The 17,630-nt window shown below is 36.4% G+C and overlaps 1 protein-coding gene across 11 annotated transcripts in view; it reads left to right on the top strand.

Moving 5' to 3' along the window:
• OTOGL (otogelin like) overlaps positions 1–17,630 on the top strand; it is a 98,068-nt gene that overhangs the window by 11,571 nt on the left and 68,867 nt on the right. For 9 of the 11 annotated variants that reach the window (XR_013938306.1, XR_013938307.1, XR_013938308.1 and 6 more), the window contains exons 8-19: positions 618–823; positions 3,605–3,735; positions 4,359–4,465; positions 6,823–6,929; positions 7,692–7,817; positions 8,527–8,635; positions 8,918–8,964; positions 10,387–10,532; positions 11,995–12,118; positions 13,713–13,890; positions 14,812–14,936; positions 16,737–16,946. Coding sequence is in view for 8 of the 11 variants with exons in the window: in XM_080552368.1 (XP_080408494.1) it covers positions 618–823; positions 3,605–3,735; positions 4,359–4,465; positions 6,823–6,929; positions 7,692–7,817; positions 8,527–8,635; positions 8,918–8,964; positions 10,387–10,532; positions 11,995–12,118; positions 13,713–13,890; positions 14,812–14,936; positions 16,737–16,946 (1,616 nt within the window). In the remaining 3 variants the exon portion in view is untranslated. Of the gene's footprint in view, positions 1–617; positions 824–3,604; positions 3,736–4,358; positions 4,466–6,822; positions 6,930–7,691; positions 7,818–8,526; positions 8,636–8,917; positions 8,965–10,386; positions 10,533–11,994; positions 12,119–12,139; positions 12,393–13,712; positions 13,891–14,811; positions 14,937–16,736; positions 16,947–17,630 lie in introns of those variants that run through there. The other 2 variants (XM_080552367.1, XM_080552363.1) reach the window with 2 other exon arrangements.

Here is a 17,630-nt window from a genome sequence, read left to right on the forward strand (position 1 = left end):
AAGGGCTGCTGGTGTTCACCACACCAGGAACATTGTTAGTAGTGTCACAGAGCTCCTTGTGGCAACACAGCATGCTCATGAAGTCATGTGCTCTTTAAGGTGCCCCTTCTGGGCTTTGAAAAGAAGATTCTTTCAGGCTTAGAATTAGTACAACTGATAGATGTATACAGTAGAAAAGCAGTCACTTTTGATGATCAATGCAGAGAAGCAAATAGAAAAGAACATGGTAAAAATGCAACAAAGAATCATAGAATCATTAAGGTTGGAAAAGACCTCCAAGAACATCTTGGCCAACCATCCTCCTACCACCAATATCACCCACTAAATCATGTCCTTAAGCACCATGTCCAGCCTTTCCTTAAACACCCCCAGGGATGGTGACTCCACTGCCTCCCTGGGCAACCCGCTCCAATGCTTAACTACTCTTTCTGAGAAGAAACGTCTCCTCATTTCTAACATGAACCTCTCTCCTGGTGCAACTTGAGGCCATTAAGAGACTGTATACAACTGGAAAAAAAAGGGTGTAGTGAGTTAGAAGGTGATATTTTATGTGGTATTTTTCTATCACTAACTTCATCTCATCTGAGCTCTTTGAAGTAGGCTGTTTATTTTTGCAGATTAATGTTGCCTCAGACAGTTGGAAATGTTTTCGTTGAGAGATTGGCTGACTATATTCTGGTGAAAACTACCTTTGGTTTTTCTCTTGCTTGGGATGGAAACTCTGGTATTTATATTAAACTGACAGAAGATCATAAAGGGAAATCTTGTGGCCTCTGTGGAAATTTTAATGGCAATAAATATGATGACCTGATACTGCAAAATAGTAAGTAAATAGCTTAGAAATGCTTACCTTTTCTAAACAGCTTCAATGTTCATTTTAAAAATATCATGTAAAAAGACAGAGATCTTATTTCAGTAGAAAATAGAATATCTCTACTCTTCAATGCCATTAAAAATGTTAAGGGGGAAAAAAAAAACAGTTCAAGAAAGTATTTATATGTATGCTTAAGCCTTTTCTTGCTCAGCAAAGCACTCAGGGTATGTTTATCTTAGCTGATGAAAGTCCCTTCAAATTATAAATAAATAAACAAATGCTTGTGGTTTTCTCTATGTTTAAGGATGGAGGGAGAAGGAGCAAAAAGCCAAAATATTAATATTTGGAAAAAACACAATCTTGAGTCATTTGTTTACATTACCATCATAAAAATATGAGTTGAAATATGTAAATTTTTAAAGCTCTTTCCAGAAAGTTCCTCATATCTCTCTGTTGGTATGTTGTGCTATGGGTCTCTTATTACCCTGTAGAATTAGGAGTTGCCCAATGCTGTGTCTGAGGAAGAGGTGATTTGCTAAGTTGATAAGAGTATTCTGTAGTCTTTGTAGTTCTATATAGGGAGTAGTCTATAGAGACTTTTGTTCTACTCACATCTAATACAAAAAAAGAGCAAGCTTGGGAATATGAGAAATCCTTTACTCAGTCTGGTAGAAATAAAGATGGGACTGTCTTGTTATTACTGTTAATTACTGAGAAAATCAAGTCCCACGTCCCTGCAGATCATTAAATCGCAAAGGTTACCTCACAGTAACTGTTTTCCCTCCGCTGTTTTGCATTATTCATTATGGTTAATGGGTAGGAGGTTTTTGACTTTCTTACTAAGGGAAGAAGCAGTCTACGTATCTTTGCATAGTCTTTAAAAATCTTCCCAATATAAATTCCTCTTGTCTTCTACCATGACAGAAGTATGTTCCCTGTTTCATACATTAACTTCTGCGCACCAGGGTATAGTATTTTTAATAACTAGTTAAAAATGTTGATCTAAAATAATGGACAAAAATGGAGTTCAGGGAAGATTTACAATTCACAGAAATTCACACAATCTCTTCGAAAGTAATAATTTCAGTATCTTTAAATGTATTTTATAAAAGATTTGAAGTAGGGCAGCTGTTAGCTTTCTTCATTTGCAGAGCTATGTTTTTTTTTCTGTTGTCATTTCTTTTAGTATTTTGCATTGTCAGAAATGACAGTATTATTGTAGCATACCATCCAGAGCACTGTGAATCACTTTAACCTTGAACCAGTTGTATAACATGGTGCCTTGACTCTGTGCGAACACAAAGCAAGAAGTTCTGCTATCTTCACAAGAATATACTGCTAATTCAAGTTGCTTCTAAGCAGCAACTTTTTTCTAAGTGTTTCCAAATGTCATTAATCACCCAGGATGATGATTTATCTCCCCCAGCTAACCTACTCCCACAGTAGTGTAAGGGAAGTTTGTACATCTAGCCTGAGTCTTACAGTCTGAATGCCCTGTATTTGTATTGCTGCAAATAAAGAAGGTGCTGAGACGTGTTATACTCCATTTCAAAGCATATTTTAAAAAAATCGGCTCCTTTTCTGTTTCCTTAATCTTCATCTTTAACGGCATCTTTGCATTGCTTTGATATATGAGACTGTATCTGAGCATAAAACTATTTAAAAGACAAATATTTTATTTTGTGGCATTTTTTTAAGACAGAACTGATTTTTCAAGCTATGTCAAAATGAAAATAAAACATTTTAAAATGTGTTTGCAGAACCAGAATTATGCCAACAGGTTTACTTCTTGATAAAAACAATCAATCAAACAACAACAACATAAAAAAAAAGCCTTTTATGTTTGTGAAGTGTTTTCTGTGTAAAAGAGCTCTTTTGTCAGAGAGGAAGAAAAGTTTTAACTCTCCCTGCTTCTTAAGTAAATCATATTGGTGGTTAGGATATTAGCTTTGTTTATTTGTGGAGATCCAAGTACAAACACCTGATTATTGTGTTTTGGAGTTTTCCATATTCTAGAGTGTCCAACTTTGTACTTGTCCTGGAAGAAGATTATTAAGTTTTGGATAACACAGTCCTGTGAAAACAAAACAATACAAAACAAACTGTAGCTGATTTCTTTCCAATATCCTATCTCCTAACCATGCATTGGTATAGATCACCATAGCATAGATACTAATTACAGGAAGGTTCTTCAAAGTGGAGGCCATACACACTTTTTAGCATAGCTAAGAACATACAGAAAATGTAATATTTAGTTCTTGCTGCAAAAATATGGAAATTTGTGGTCTGTTCCTCTACTGCCAACTTTCTTGTATGTTCTTGTGTATATGTTCTTTGCCTGTTGCCATGACTTCCAATTATGCATCACATTCATTCATTCTCCCTTGCTCATGCTATAAGGAGAACTGGGCATTGTGTTTGTTTTAGGGCTTTTCTGCACTAGGGGAAAAGGAGTGAGATAATAGTGCTAACCGAGCTTTGTTAAATATGATGAAAGCTTTAAATTATTTTAAATAAATGCATTCTTTCTTAGGTATTCATTGCAGTCCTTCTTTGAATTTTTGTTACAAAATTGTCAGTAATTATGTTATTTTTTTTGTTGTTTCATTTAAATGTGGTATAAAATATTACCTGTAGTTAAAAAGGAAAAATAAAAATTTTCTACACTTCCACTACTCTGAACATATCTGTATCTGAAGTAATGAATATATTTTAAAACTTTCAGAAATTTCCAAGATGCCTTTCGTGCTTGTGTTGACAACCTTTTTTCTGGGTGTTCTTTTCATGCAGTAGATGAACATACAGAAGACATTGCTGAATTTGCAAATAGCTGGGCTGTGCAAACCCCAGATGATGCAGCTTGTGTACCTACTGCCTCAGATTTTTCCAGTCCTTGCTCAGCTGATGAAAAATCCACTGAGGTAAATTAATCATGTAATGATTTTTTTTTCATCTTCACTACCTAGTGACAGTACAAGAATCTAGCCATATGCACCACACTGAAAAAAAACCTCAAATTCGTTGAGGCTTTGAGAAGGTTCAGATCAGGGCTGTTGCTAGGGAATATCTGAAGATTTCTTCAGAAGTTTAGCTTAAGAGTACAAATGTTCAGATAGGATGTGCCAAGTGGTACAAGTCTGCTGACAGAGCTCTTTATTGCTGCATTACTCCTGGGTTCAGTTTCCTGAACTGAATCTTACACCTCATTATTTTAGAAATTGTGAAATATTGCAGAAGTACCATACTCAGCTCCTGGATTGGCATTAAATGCCTTTTTTTTTTTATTTGTTGTTGTTGTCATCAGTTTTCAGTCTGCCATCCCAGCTCTGTGCAGCAGCAGTATGCGGTCAAGACACTGCAGACAGAGAGGACAAATTTTAGGAAGTACAATAAACAAGACATAATAATAAAACAGGACTGTGAGATTCTCAGGTTTTAATGGGAATATAAGGGACCCTGTATTAGCTCAACAAATCTAAAAACAATTATGCTCATTCAGAAAGTATTTGCTAACTATTGTTTTGTGTTTCTCCTCAATGTGCAGGACATATTCTTCAAGTGCCAAATATTCCTACAGTTTCCTTTTTTCAGCTGTCATGAAAGCATAGATCCATATTCTTATATTTCTAGCTGTATGAATGATCTTTGCAGGTAAGAATGGAGTTCTTGTATATTTATTTTTGATGCTTGAAATGAATGCTCACTCTCTCTATTCAGACAAGAATTGAGCAGTATTGAGTGAAGTTAGTAGGAAATGAGTTCAAAGCGAAAGAGATGGGGTTTCGCTCAGTGGGTGATTTACTGTGGAACCAGAGGACACACAACCTTTGTCCCTGCCAAGGAATAATTTGATTGCTAAAGGTTTACATAGATTCAAGGAAAGACTAGACAAATGCTTGGGAAAGAAATCTATGGAGAATCACTAACGACAGAAGAGAGAGTTGCTAACCACACACACACAATATACCTATATCTGGAAGTCTTGAGTCAAAAATACACAGAGATTGGGAAAATCTACAGGGGGAAATGTCAATGATACTGGAAGAGTAAGTCCATTTGTCTGACACAGTTGTACTATTTTTCTGATAAAAATATAGCAGAGTAACCTTTCAACTACGAAGTCATTTAACTCAGTAGACTTTTTCAAAATTGCTTTGTTTATGTAAATTCAGAGATGTTAAAAGTTCAGCCGTCACTGGCTTTGGTGGGAATTACATATCCTCAGTTGCTTGTGTTATACGCAACCTGGTATTTTTCCCTTAGCTCCAGACTCCTGTTTAGTTAATGTCAGTCATTCAAGCTAAACAGGTTCTCCAGAGTGTAACTGAACAAAACTGAGCAATGTATAACTTCCTTTTTAGAAAAGGTTTTATAACTAAGAAGTAATAGCAGGAATTATACCAGATACTATGGTGGCTTTCTCAGAGGATCATCAATTTAATCAAAAGTATACAGAAAAATTCACAAGACTAAGAATCATTTAGAAGTATCCATTACAACTTGTTAGTTCATTTTCAATGAATTTTTGATTTTCTGTTTTGCTACCAAGTCAGAATGGAAGAATATGGGTTTGTAAGCAAATCTCCAAAGTGTGCTTCCTGAAGTTGATGATCTGTACGTTGATTTTGCTAAGAGAAGGGCTGAGCTGCCTCTTCATAACTCAGGAGTTTATTGTGCCTCTTCCTTAGCAAAAGAAGAATAATGAAAAGGAAATTTTCAAATGTGATATTGAATCAGTGTCATGATGTTAAGGAGCAAAGGAAGAACAATGAAAATCAAATTTTCAAATGTGGCATTGAATCAGTGTCATGATGTTATGGAGGATTTGATTTTTGTCAAATTGCATGTGTGTGTTGATATGAATTGTGTGAATGTTAAAAACCTTGAAGAAAGTTTCTGTGTCTGAGAACCTCATTAATTTAGGCTTATTTTGTTTATAAAAGAGACCTCTCTTCTTGTGTCTTAGTGTAAGTTTACAATGTTTCTTGTGGGGCCACTGTATATGCCAAGTATTCTTTCTATTAAGACCCATTTAATTGGATTAGATAAGGAGAATTGGGAGAGATTCTGATCACTGTCCTGAAGAATATAGTGCTGTTTGATTTGGTAACAGATGTGATGAAAGCAGAATACAAACACTATTTACTATATTCTCAAGAACATTAATTTTGGAAGCTTGATCTTTTGTGCTGAAAGACAAACTCAGCTAATCTGTCCTGGTCATGCTTTACTAGAAATGTCTTGCTGTGACTAGTTCATTTTGTCATCAGGTCCTTCACAGCGAGTGACAGGAGTTGTTGAACTTTCACAGTAAAAAAAATGGTAGTGTCTTGCCTTATGTGATTTGAATCTGAATAAAATTTGAGGTTACCTAAATATTGGTGAATGTCTCTTTACTTGATCCTGGCAAAAGTGCACTGTCCAGCTTCTTCTGCACAGACTAAGGCAGAGATAATGACTTTGTTCAAGGTTGCACTGTAACTCCTTGAAATCGTCTACAATGTCTGGTGGATTATGCTTCTGGTGCCAAGCACTTCAGCACAAGGTCAGGAGTCTACCAACAGGGTTCTCCTCACCTAAGCTCAAGGACTGACTATAAATCAGAAACTTGAACTTGTTACTTGGCCCAGAATGTCTCTTATCAGTGTAGGTCAGAGTTTCCACGTCATGCAGGAAGGAGAGAGCCCAAGACATAGATCTTGACATCTTCATGACAAGGTCATGTTTCTCTTTCACCGTAAGCATATTTTTTTTGTCTTATTTTGTAATAAATTACTGTTTTTGTTCATTGTGGTAAAGTTAACATGAAAAAAGTTTTTGTGAGATCAACTGATAAAAACACAGTAGTGTATTCAGTATAGCTCATCCCTTTTCACAGCATTTTCGCTAAGTATGCCTCTATAGCTGAGCGGCCTCAGCTGACTGAACTATCCTGAGCAGTGTTTGGTGGCAGAAATTTGTAGATGGGATTTGAGTTTGGTGATTGCTCCCTTGTTTTATTATTTCAGAGTGGATGATGATGAAACATACTGCAGAGCTGTGACAGAGTACGCTCGAGCATGCTCTCATGCTGGGTCCCCTGTGCGGGATTGGAGGGATGATTTTCCTGCCTGTAGTAAGACTCTTTAATAAAGCATATCGTGTGACCTTTGAAATACCCCACATAGCCATTTCAAATAATTCCATCTTGACAACATTTGTTACTATAGGACTCAAACCTGATACCCAAGTAGATCATCCAGCTTCACTATTGCTGGTGAAAAATGAGGTAAATGATTTGCTAGAGGAATATTTTAATTCCATTGTGATCTGATGCAGATCCATTTAAAATTCATGTTTGTGCAGATTGCTTGAAACTTCATGTATGCTGATCATATTCTAGGAGGAAGAAAAAACATCTTTTGAGATCTGATGTTGCTCTTCTTCCCAGCTGACCTTTCAGCCTCTAGTGGCTCTATAACAGAATGAATACAGTGAATCCAGCTCCTTCTAGTCATCACCACCACCCATGAAATGCAGTTCAGTCTCATCCACAGGACTGTCAACTAGTTGAGATATGAGCACACGTTCCCCTGTCACAGAAATTATAACTTCTAGTGGAGAAGTGATGTAAGAATTTGATAAATAGATTTAAATACTATGACATTGTCATAGTATACTATGAAATACTAGAATACATAGAAATACTATGATGAGAGATTCGTCACAGTTCATCTGTTACAGTTTCTCCAAACAATCCATTGTACCTGATCTGAATAATTACCTATACCAGAAGTGTTGCACTACTGTTTATTCAGATAAATAGGAGTTCTCCAGTACGGAAAGAGAAATTACACTAATGTGCAATGTAATAATGTTCTTTTTTTTTTTTTCCTAGCTGAGACGTGTGAAGACAGCTTTGTACACCGTGATTGTATCAGTTGTTGTCCACCAACCTGCACCTTTGAAAAAGATTGTCTTGGCAGCAACTTGCACTGTTTAGATGGCTGTTACTGTCCAGATGGTAAGTACCATTAATTTTATGTGAAAAATATGTTTAAAGATACCATGCAGCATAATAATATAGTTGTCTAAATAGACTATGCTTAAAGTTAAAAGCTAGAAAATATGAATATTGTAATTTCTGCTTTAGCTGTTGTTACTCTCACTGTGATTCTGCCTTTTACTGTGTTCTAAACATTTATCTAGTCACTGTGGTTTAGGATGAAATATCAGTTAAAACCTGGAGCCATAACTAATGCTCTCTACAATGAGGGATAGCATAAATTTAATCCACTTTATTTGAATGATTCCTAAACCTACTGAGGTTTTCTTTAAACAGAATGTATCTTACACTCTGTACAAGAAATCTTCCTTTGTTCTGTACTAAACAAAAAGTAGGGACTGGACTATGAACAGTCCTATTCTGGGAGGATTAAAGATTATAAGATCTCAGAATCTTTGTATTTTTGACTCTGTACAGTTTTACACACTTCAGGCAGATATTTTTCATAGAGCAACCATTCAGAGTGAAAACTGCTTTGAGAGAGCTATACCATTGATTGCTCTGAGCCATCTGCATTCACTAGGTAACTCTTCATGTTGATCCCTGGCTAAGACTGATGAGCTCACCTTCTTGCATATTTGAATATTTGAGTCAGATGGGGGAACAGCAGTGATCTGGAGTCCACTAACTTGTTTTTGATCTCAATTATAAACTTCCATCCCAATAGGTCTCATTATGGAAAATGGAACTTGTATCTCCGTGTCAAATTGTCCTTGTACTTATCATGGAACTGCCTTCCCTGTAGGCTCAAAAATTGAACAAGAATGTAGTAATTGGTATGTGAAAGCCTCATGTTTGTGGTTCCTCTGTCTGTGACTGTAGCCTGTAGTTAGTTTTACATGATAGTCACACTTGTGTGACATGTTTAACATGATAGTCACACTTAAAATTTAAATAGTTAGTGTTTGTGCTTTACAGTCTGAGCTCTGTGTATTACCAAAATACACAGACTATTCTATGGAAACAGTGAATTCAAGACCTGTTAACTACCTCAAAGCTGCTCTTTTTGCTAAATATCAAAACAGTGAATTTCTGTATTTTGTGATTTTTCTTTTTAGTATTTGCACTGGTGGCATTTGGAACTGTACCGATCATGATTGCCCAGGTATATACTTAAAGATTCCTTTCTCTCCTCAGTGAACATAGGAGACAAACTTTTCAAAAGACAACAGATTCAAATACAGTCTAAGGGTTTGGGATGCGATTTTAAGAAAGATTTAGCAGACACATGCCCAGCAGCACTGGGCAAGCTGAGGCAAAGCTGTTAACTGCCTGACAGTACTCACCGTGCTTTTTCCCATTTGGTTCCATAACTCAGTGTGTTACATTCACCTTTTCTCTTCTATCTCTTACTTGCACTCTTAAGTGCTTGGGGACAGGCACCTTATTCCACAGACAGGCACCACACTATCTGTACAGTGGGCCATGTTTAAGGATGTTCTCACTTCTAGATGCAGCTGTAGTGCAGAGAACAAGAAGAGCATTATTCTGATGCTCAGAATGCTATCTTGTCTCCCTTGTAACAGCAGTTCATGTCTCGATCATCATCTTTAAAGACTGCATGCCTCTGTAATGAGTTACTCAGACAAACATGAATTAGTCAAGTAGTGAAACTCCCTTGTCAGTTCTGTACTTTACACAAGATTATGCTATGAAACTTCTGAAAGATATATTATTATTTTTTTTTACAAATTAAGGAAACCCTTTTGAATGAGGTAGTAAAAAAGGCTTAGCTGGTGCTAGAAAAAAAAAAAAAAGCTTTACAGGGTGGATCTGTAGAGTAAAAAAGCTGACACTTAGAACCACTCCATAAAATTTTTTTTTTTTTTTTTTTGTATTTGTTGTGTGTGCCTGCAAGGGATTGGTTATGATTAGTCTTATCCTAGGGACTGAATGCTTATTAACATTGGGAGAGGGTTAGATGTGCTCGGCTGTGGCCCCATGAACTGAACCAAGGTTGGTGTGTATGTGCTGGGGACTTGCTTCAACAGTGCACTCCTGATCTGAACTGAAGCATGAATATAGATGCACCCTGAGGACAGAGAGTGTCCTCTGCTCACCTGGAATTCAGGACAGCCCCCATATTCAGACACGGCATCTCCATGCCTGCAGTAACAGGCTCCCTCTGAGGGAGGAGAAAGAAGCTTGTTCTCTCCTTTACATTCAATCATGCCAAAAGATGAAGAAGATTCCAGGAAACTTCAGAGTTGTAACAAAGAAAAAGCTGTTTTTTAATTATCTCTTTTCATGTATTCTAGACAATCTGTGACTCATATCTCACTCTAGTTAGAACCAAAGCTGCGAATGGGTACGTGCAACATACCTAAAATAGAAATAAGTGTCTATAACATATTTCACTTCCAAATGCTGTAACAGCTATAAAGATTAAAGCTAGACTGGATTATGTGCCAAAAAATAAGGGGAGAGTTTTTTTTTTTTTTTTTAAATTACATTATATTTCTCATTTACAGAATGATAATAACTTCTTATGTCAGTGAACGTTCTTATTTATTCTTTTTCTCTCAAGCCGAATGCTCCATCACAGGTAACTCTCATTTCACAACATTTGATGGACGTCATTTTACCTTTCTTGGGATTTGCCAGTACATTTTGGTAAAAGGCACTGGGAAAAACAAATTCACAATCACTTTACAGAAAGCACCTTGTGGACAGGTAAGTCACACTGTTATTGAACTTCCATAACAAACATGTGGTTATATATTTCGTATGTATTTACTTTTGTAAAGGTGCTACTGTAAGCTAGCAGATTATGGTAACAGAAAAATATCATAATTTGAAACCTTTTCACAGCTTTTTTTAAGTTGTCAAACTGCTACATGTTTTACTGTCCTTTGTAAAAGCAATGACAACTTTTGAAGGATTAAGTCTAAAGAGTTACTAATTTATGCACATTAAATAAATATATGTTTCTATGTTTACAGTACAAACAGCTGCATGAAGCCTTAGAACAGCTTTTGCTGACTGTATGGAGCATGCTTAATACACTGACAATTAGGCAAGAGATTTTTTTTATAGCTTTAGATACATATTTTTTATGTTACAGCATATTTACATTGTTGGAACCATTCCTTTTAGAAAATTGTTGAAAAGACTAAGCACCATACATATTTATTTGAAAGCATTTTGGCAGATATTCAATGACAGGTCTTATGAATAGATGTGCTTATAAAAAGTACTTATTTGTGAGACTTGATTTAAAGACATTTTTAGTCAACTGGCTGTTAGGGGAAAGGACTCTGAGACTGCCTCACAGCAGCCTGTGTGCTCGTGTCTCTGCTTTTCTGTACGTATCTTCTTCTGCATAGGTGTTGAGATTCCTGTTTCTACATTTCAGGTGACCTCAAGTATGATACAGTTGGTTAGGTAGCCACTGAGAGATAAGGCTGCTACTGAAAATGACCTTTAGCACAACTCTAGGCAACTTAAAAAGTTCCAGTGTGAAAACATAGAGGCCCAGGAGAAAAAAAGTTGGTTTTAGTTGGCTATGTGTCACCATTTGTCCTGTAAATGGTTTCATAAATTCTGCTTGTACAGCACTTTAAAACGATGGGTGTTAGTTTATATGTCATCATTTTTTGATAGTCACACATTTATAAATTATTTTAGTATAATTCTGGAGAAATTATATCCTTTTGTCTGCAGTCAGAGGTCATGACTATGTTTCAAGGAGGAAGAGAAGCACCTCCAGAAGTGCAATAGTTTCTTTCTACTGCAGTGCTACATTTGGGCTCTGGTTGCACCAGCTTAGCCCAGATGTGGTCAGAATTTTGCTGACATAGGGTAATCCAGCAATGAAGAGAAACGAGGGTGGAAGTGCAGGTGTGGTCTTGTGAACCCAGTATCAATTCTTGGGGATCTCTGTCTGCTTACTATTAGACTGCCATAATAGCTAAAATGAGCTCATCTCATTCTTACATCCATGTTTTACTAAGTTCTGCATTTAATTTTGGGTACTCAGTTTAATGCTATGAATAATAGTTTACACCTGATTTACCTGATGACAGTTCTGTCATTTTCTTTTTATGCAACTGTTTTCTCCCATTTGTTTGCTTTTGCTTTCCATGCTAATATTGTCTTTGCTCTCTTTCTGATGGTGAAATTTGTTTCTGCTTAGAACTTTGATCATGCCTGCATTGAGTCTATAACACTAGTTCTTGAAGATGATGTGAGCAAACAAGTAACTCTTACAAGAAATGGTCAAGTCCAAACTGGTCCTAATCAAGCTTTTAACCTTAATGGTAAGAAATAAATTGAGTAGAGTTTTATCAGGATTCACATTTCTTCTTTTATATTCTCCAAAGCTTTTTAATTATATCTGTCTATCAGAAAAGGTATTTCTTCAAAGATAACATATGAAAAGTACAATCACTTACTTTTAATAACCTTTGTATTGGTTCCAGAAACATACCATTTCACCTTGTGAAACTACACCCTCCTTTCTTTGCATTTCTTATCTTGCAGAGTACCTAGAAATTCTACTCATCTGGTTTGTGTCTGTTTAGGGGGGAGGAGGTAAGAAAAAAAAAAAAAAACACAAAAAAAACAGAAGAGAGGTTGAAAGTTAAAAGGTTGATGTTAAGGTGGAGCTCGATTGAAGTTTTTTGGAATAAATTGCATGGAATAGAATCCATGCACTCAAAGGGGTCTATGTTGCTTTCAATGCTGACTGGTGATTTCAGGCAGGTTTCTTCACATTTTTGAAAAGGATAGTAAGATAAATTTACCTTGAAAGGATGTTATAAAATCAAGCATTGAAGGTGGGAATGATATAGCTAAATTTTGTATCTCAAAATGATCAGTAATAAGTTCTTACTGGTGATACTATACCAGTCCTTTCCCAGCCTCTGGCAGTCAGGAGCTTAGGGAGTTCTGAGCTGTTGGCTGCAACTATTTCTTTACTTCATTGGATTTTACTAGTCATAGTTTTGCTTTTGGCATTCACAGCATCCTATGACAAAGAGTTTCACAGCTCAGTTCTACTTTTAGTTATATCAAAAGTTCTGCTTCATAATTTTGTTGGTAATATCATTTCATATCTTCCTAATCAGTCCCTATTGACTTGTCCCTTTTCACAGTCTATGAAAAATACCACCTATGATAAATGTTTTAGTGTCACATTCTTGATAATTGGCTGTATCTGTTAAGACTTATCAGCTCACATAAGCATTTTATCTTCACTGTCTGTATGTCTCTGTGTGTAGAGGCTGCTGTGAAGACAGACCTGATTTAAGTCTGCAGCTGCAAGTAGCCAAACAATGTGTAACACATGAATGCTGTGACCGTGAAATTTCCATTTCCTCGCATTATGGATTTGCTAGGAAGGAGAGCTGGGAATTTGATAGGGCCTTAGTTCACATACAATCCAAGTATGTATGTGTATGTATGAGATATACTGATGTCATATCAATAGCAGTAAGAGAGTACCTTCTATCCGAAGATTGCAATGAACTTTACAGACATCTGTTAATTTATCTTATAACATCCCTGAAGGCTAAGGAACAAGTGGTTTCTTGTCTTGTCTTCTCATTACCAGAGGCATGCTGTTGCATTGCTTTTTGTAAAAAAAAAAAAAAAAAAAAAAAAAGTGCATGTGGTTTCTCTGGATAACTCGCAGGTACAGAAAGGTGAGATTTTTTACTGTTGACAGTAGTTGTAATACCTGATTTGTGTTGCTAATGAAAAAGATTTGTAGTCTTATAATTTTAGATAGAGAATGTGCAAGGTTATTTGGCTACAGGTGAGGTTGTACATAATCTATTTTATTTTAGGGATGAATGTAGAATCTGGAAATGGATTTCAGTGACTGCTCTTATTTTATTTTGCTATTTGCAGGGGCTATTGAAATTCAGAATATATCTTCTTTCTTTGTTCAACTAAAAACTACGTTTGGTTTGAAGATACTGTTTGCTAAAGATGGAGAGAGAATCTATGTTCAAGTTGATGTCAGCTGGAAAAGAAGAACACTGGGACTATGTGGAACTTACAACGGGAATTTAAGAGATGATTTTCTGTAAGTTACATACAGTACATTCAGAATGTTTTTAAAAACAAGTGAAAGTTTTGTTGAATGTAATCACCTCATATTTTTGTTTCATTAATTTTCTTGTACTTTATTAAAATAACCAATACAAAATATCTTAATTAAAACTTAGGCACTTTTAAATATGAAACTCATTGGCTAAGTCATTCTAACACATTTAACCAAGTTGTTATAGAAAGCTTGAAGATTGGTTATTGGATCACAATATTGCTTGAATGCACTCTTTTCCCTCCCTGCTGCTCCTTAAGCATCAGAACAAACATATGAGCACTGATAAAAGGAGTGGATGACAGTACTAGTAGAATGCTCACCTGATTAACACTTACTACTGCTTGATTTTGTTTTCCCCACATCAAGTTCTAATGGAAAAATGTATTCCTGAGCCACAGGAATAGTTTAATTAGAAGGGTACATTTTCCTTATTCTTTGACTTCATTTTAACCAGAGTTCTCCAAGCTATTATATCATGAAACTTTTCTAGCAATAATAAATTATTTTGAAATATGTAGTGAAAAACATAATCAAAATGCAAACAACCCCCTCCTAGAATACTGAAATAAGCTAAAGGGTTGATTTTCTGACATTCCACTGAACAAAGGCCAGATTCTTCTCTCATTAATGCCTCCTTCAACTGATTTCAGAATAATTGCATTAAGTGTAAATGAGGGCAGACTTTGAGTATTAAGAGTATTTTTGCATGAGCAAAATATTGAGGAAAAAACTTCACATATCCTCTCTTCTTTTATACCTCACAGACAGAAATTCTTTTAACATGGTGAATGTTCAATGTCTCTATGCATCTAAAGCTTTTTGATGTACTTTGTACACGTCCTCACATGTGTAGTCTGTAAGGCCAGCAGGATGCTTGCAGTGTTATCTTTTCCTTTTCAGTTCTCCAGCAGGGATGATAGAAGGGACCCCGCAACTTCACGCCAATGCATGGAAGGTTTCTTCAGCTTGTTCTGTGCCTATCAACATTCCCGTAGTCGATCCCTGCAACATTAACCAGCAAAATGGTATGATTTCACATGGGAATCTGGAATTATTTGTATCTTATTTCTGTGGGACATTTTTGTTTTCTCTGTGAATGAGTTTCACAATTACTAGTCATTAATGAATATATACTTGTATATGAATATAAAACTTGTATAAAACTTAAGTTTTGAATGCACACTCTTTATTTTCTTTTTCTGTTTTGATAAAGATGATTTCTTTCCACACATTTAGCAAGTAAACTAAAATAAGTAAGTTGATCATTTTATGCTGGGCATACTGGCCACAAGCCCTAAATTCTGCTGTCTAGAATATGTGCAGAATGTTAGGCAGAATGCTATTTGTAGTCTTGCAGGTTGTTTCAGTTAAGAAGACTAAGTGGTATTTTTAATGCATGTTTCCTGATTGACAAAGAAAGTAATGGGACTGTGTCTTGTCTAACCGGTGTTCAGACCAAAAGTCCTGCCTCTGGCTTCTCCATGCTTTTCTAAGCTGTATTTAAAGGTTTCCTTATCCTCTATCTACGGTCTCTCACACAAACCAAGACAAACAATCTGAGATCTGCAGATTTGTTCAAATTCCTGACTGAAGATTTGCTTTTGGCTCATTGACATGCCCACATTTTATGTTCAACTTTCACTGTCTCCTTTCCATGTTGCTGTTCTTTCCAATTAATGAAGACAATGGAACAGAGAGCAGTTGCCAATTCTGACAGAATTTAGTTTAGTGTTTTTAATGTTTCAGAAGTAAGGATGTGGGATTTGGCCATATTTAGTGGGAGTGAGCCCAGAATAACCGTAAACCTTTAGGAATCTGGGGCATTATAAGACTGTTTATGCCTCCAGCATTGTCTGTCTTCTAAAGCAGTATATGTCAGCCAAGTTAGCTCTATATAAGATACTTTATGCCTTACCTTCAGTCCTGTGTTTCCTCAGTAGAGGTGGAGTTTGACATATATGTAAGCTGCTTACAGCAGGAAGGTGGACTAGATGACCTTCTGAGGTCCCTTCTAAACATTTTCCTGTGATTATGGAAAAAACATTCCTTGGCTACATGGTGCTGTTGCATGCTGCCACCTGTGCTGAGCCAGCAGAAGCATCTTTTCAGGCCTGCCATGATCTGTTTGTTTACTTATTTTGTCAGGCTATTTTTCAGTCAAGTCACATACACTCACTCCTTGAATCTTGTTTACGGATGGACTCCAGAGACCCTTGTGTCAGTGTGTAATATAGGAATGAACAGAGAGGAGGAAGGTTAGGGACACTCTTTTAGCAGCAAAATGGGTTTAAATATGATCCACACTATGGTGTTCCTGAGATAATCCACCACTGTAATGATAGTATGTTCCAGTGGCAGGAGCAGGGTCTGTTGGTACTAGAAGGTATATGGCTAGTTTGGGGCTTGTATGCTTCTGTGCTCTGTTTTGTAATGCTTGCTGAGTTGACATGCCAAGAACAATATGGGCGTTACCAATTTCAAAGCTAAATGAAACATCAATTAGGAAAAAACATATTCCAAGCTTTGGAGGACTTTGTCAACTCTCTTGAAATATATTATTTTGCCATTTACATTTCCTGCATTGCTATAGGAAGAAAAAAGTTTGTTTTTTTTTTTTAAATAATTGTTGTTTTAAGTGGAGTTTGTTGTTGAGAGGGCTGTTTAAAATAACAATCTTAAATCATAGAACTTTTCAGAAACACATTGTATAGAAGATTTTGCTGCACAACTGGCTGATTACGTTTGGTGTTAATATTCTGTGCTATTAATTTGATTAATTGTTATATTAACATGGATCTGGCTAAAACAATGTCACATTATTTTAGTTGGTTATGCTTCTCACTGTGATATCATCAATCAAGAAGTTTTTGCTCCCTGCCATGCCTACATCAGTCCAGCATTATACTACCAACTATGCCGCTTTGATGCCTGCAAATGCGGAAGCAGCTGTTTGTGTAATGCTCTTGCACACTATGCTTATGTCTGTGGAAAGCACGGCATTGCCGTGGACTTCAGATCTCATATTTCTTACTGTGGTGAGTAATATTTGCGAAGTAGAGACTCTTTTCAAATGTGTTAAATTGTCACTGGCTTCACAAAATACAGCGATTGATGATTTTTTGGTGGAAGCTAGAATTGTGCCAAGGGCTAAAGTCTTGCTCGGGGGGAGAATGCTTATGTTAGGCATTTGAGTAAGGGACCCCGAGCTAACTCACAGAGGTGTCTGTCCCTTTCTGCTGGCTACAGAGAGAACTTAAATTTTTAACTTTGAACCTGTAAGCTATGTGGAAGCCCACATTAGGCTACAGTCAGTAGCAAACAGTGTCAGGAAGCAGCAGAAGCAGGGCTGTTCCCTAAGGGAAGGTGAGACAGGGTGGTGGGAACTGCCCGGGGGTGGGCATGGATTTTCCAAATGGGATACAGCATATTTGTGGCAGAACAGGGATTTGAAAGAGGAAATTTCTAAATCATAGAGTAATGCCTTAGTTTTAACCGGACCATTGTTCCTCTCCTGAGTTACTGGATGAATGGAGCCACACACCACTCACACATAACACACACACAGAAATAGAAAATAGACTTACTTCCAGCCAAGGATTTTTCTAACATAAGGCCATCCTGAACATTTCTAACTTTAGAAATCAATTAAATAGTTTATTTTTCTCATGCATTTTAACTCACCCCAGAACAGCAAAAGACCATTTTGCATTGCCATTTTG

This window comes from Anser brachyrhynchus, assembly GCF_964034855.1.
Source record: "Anser brachyrhynchus genome assembly, chromosome: 1".
Taxonomy (NCBI): domain Eukaryota; kingdom Metazoa; phylum Chordata; class Aves; order Anseriformes; family Anatidae; genus Anser; species Anser brachyrhynchus.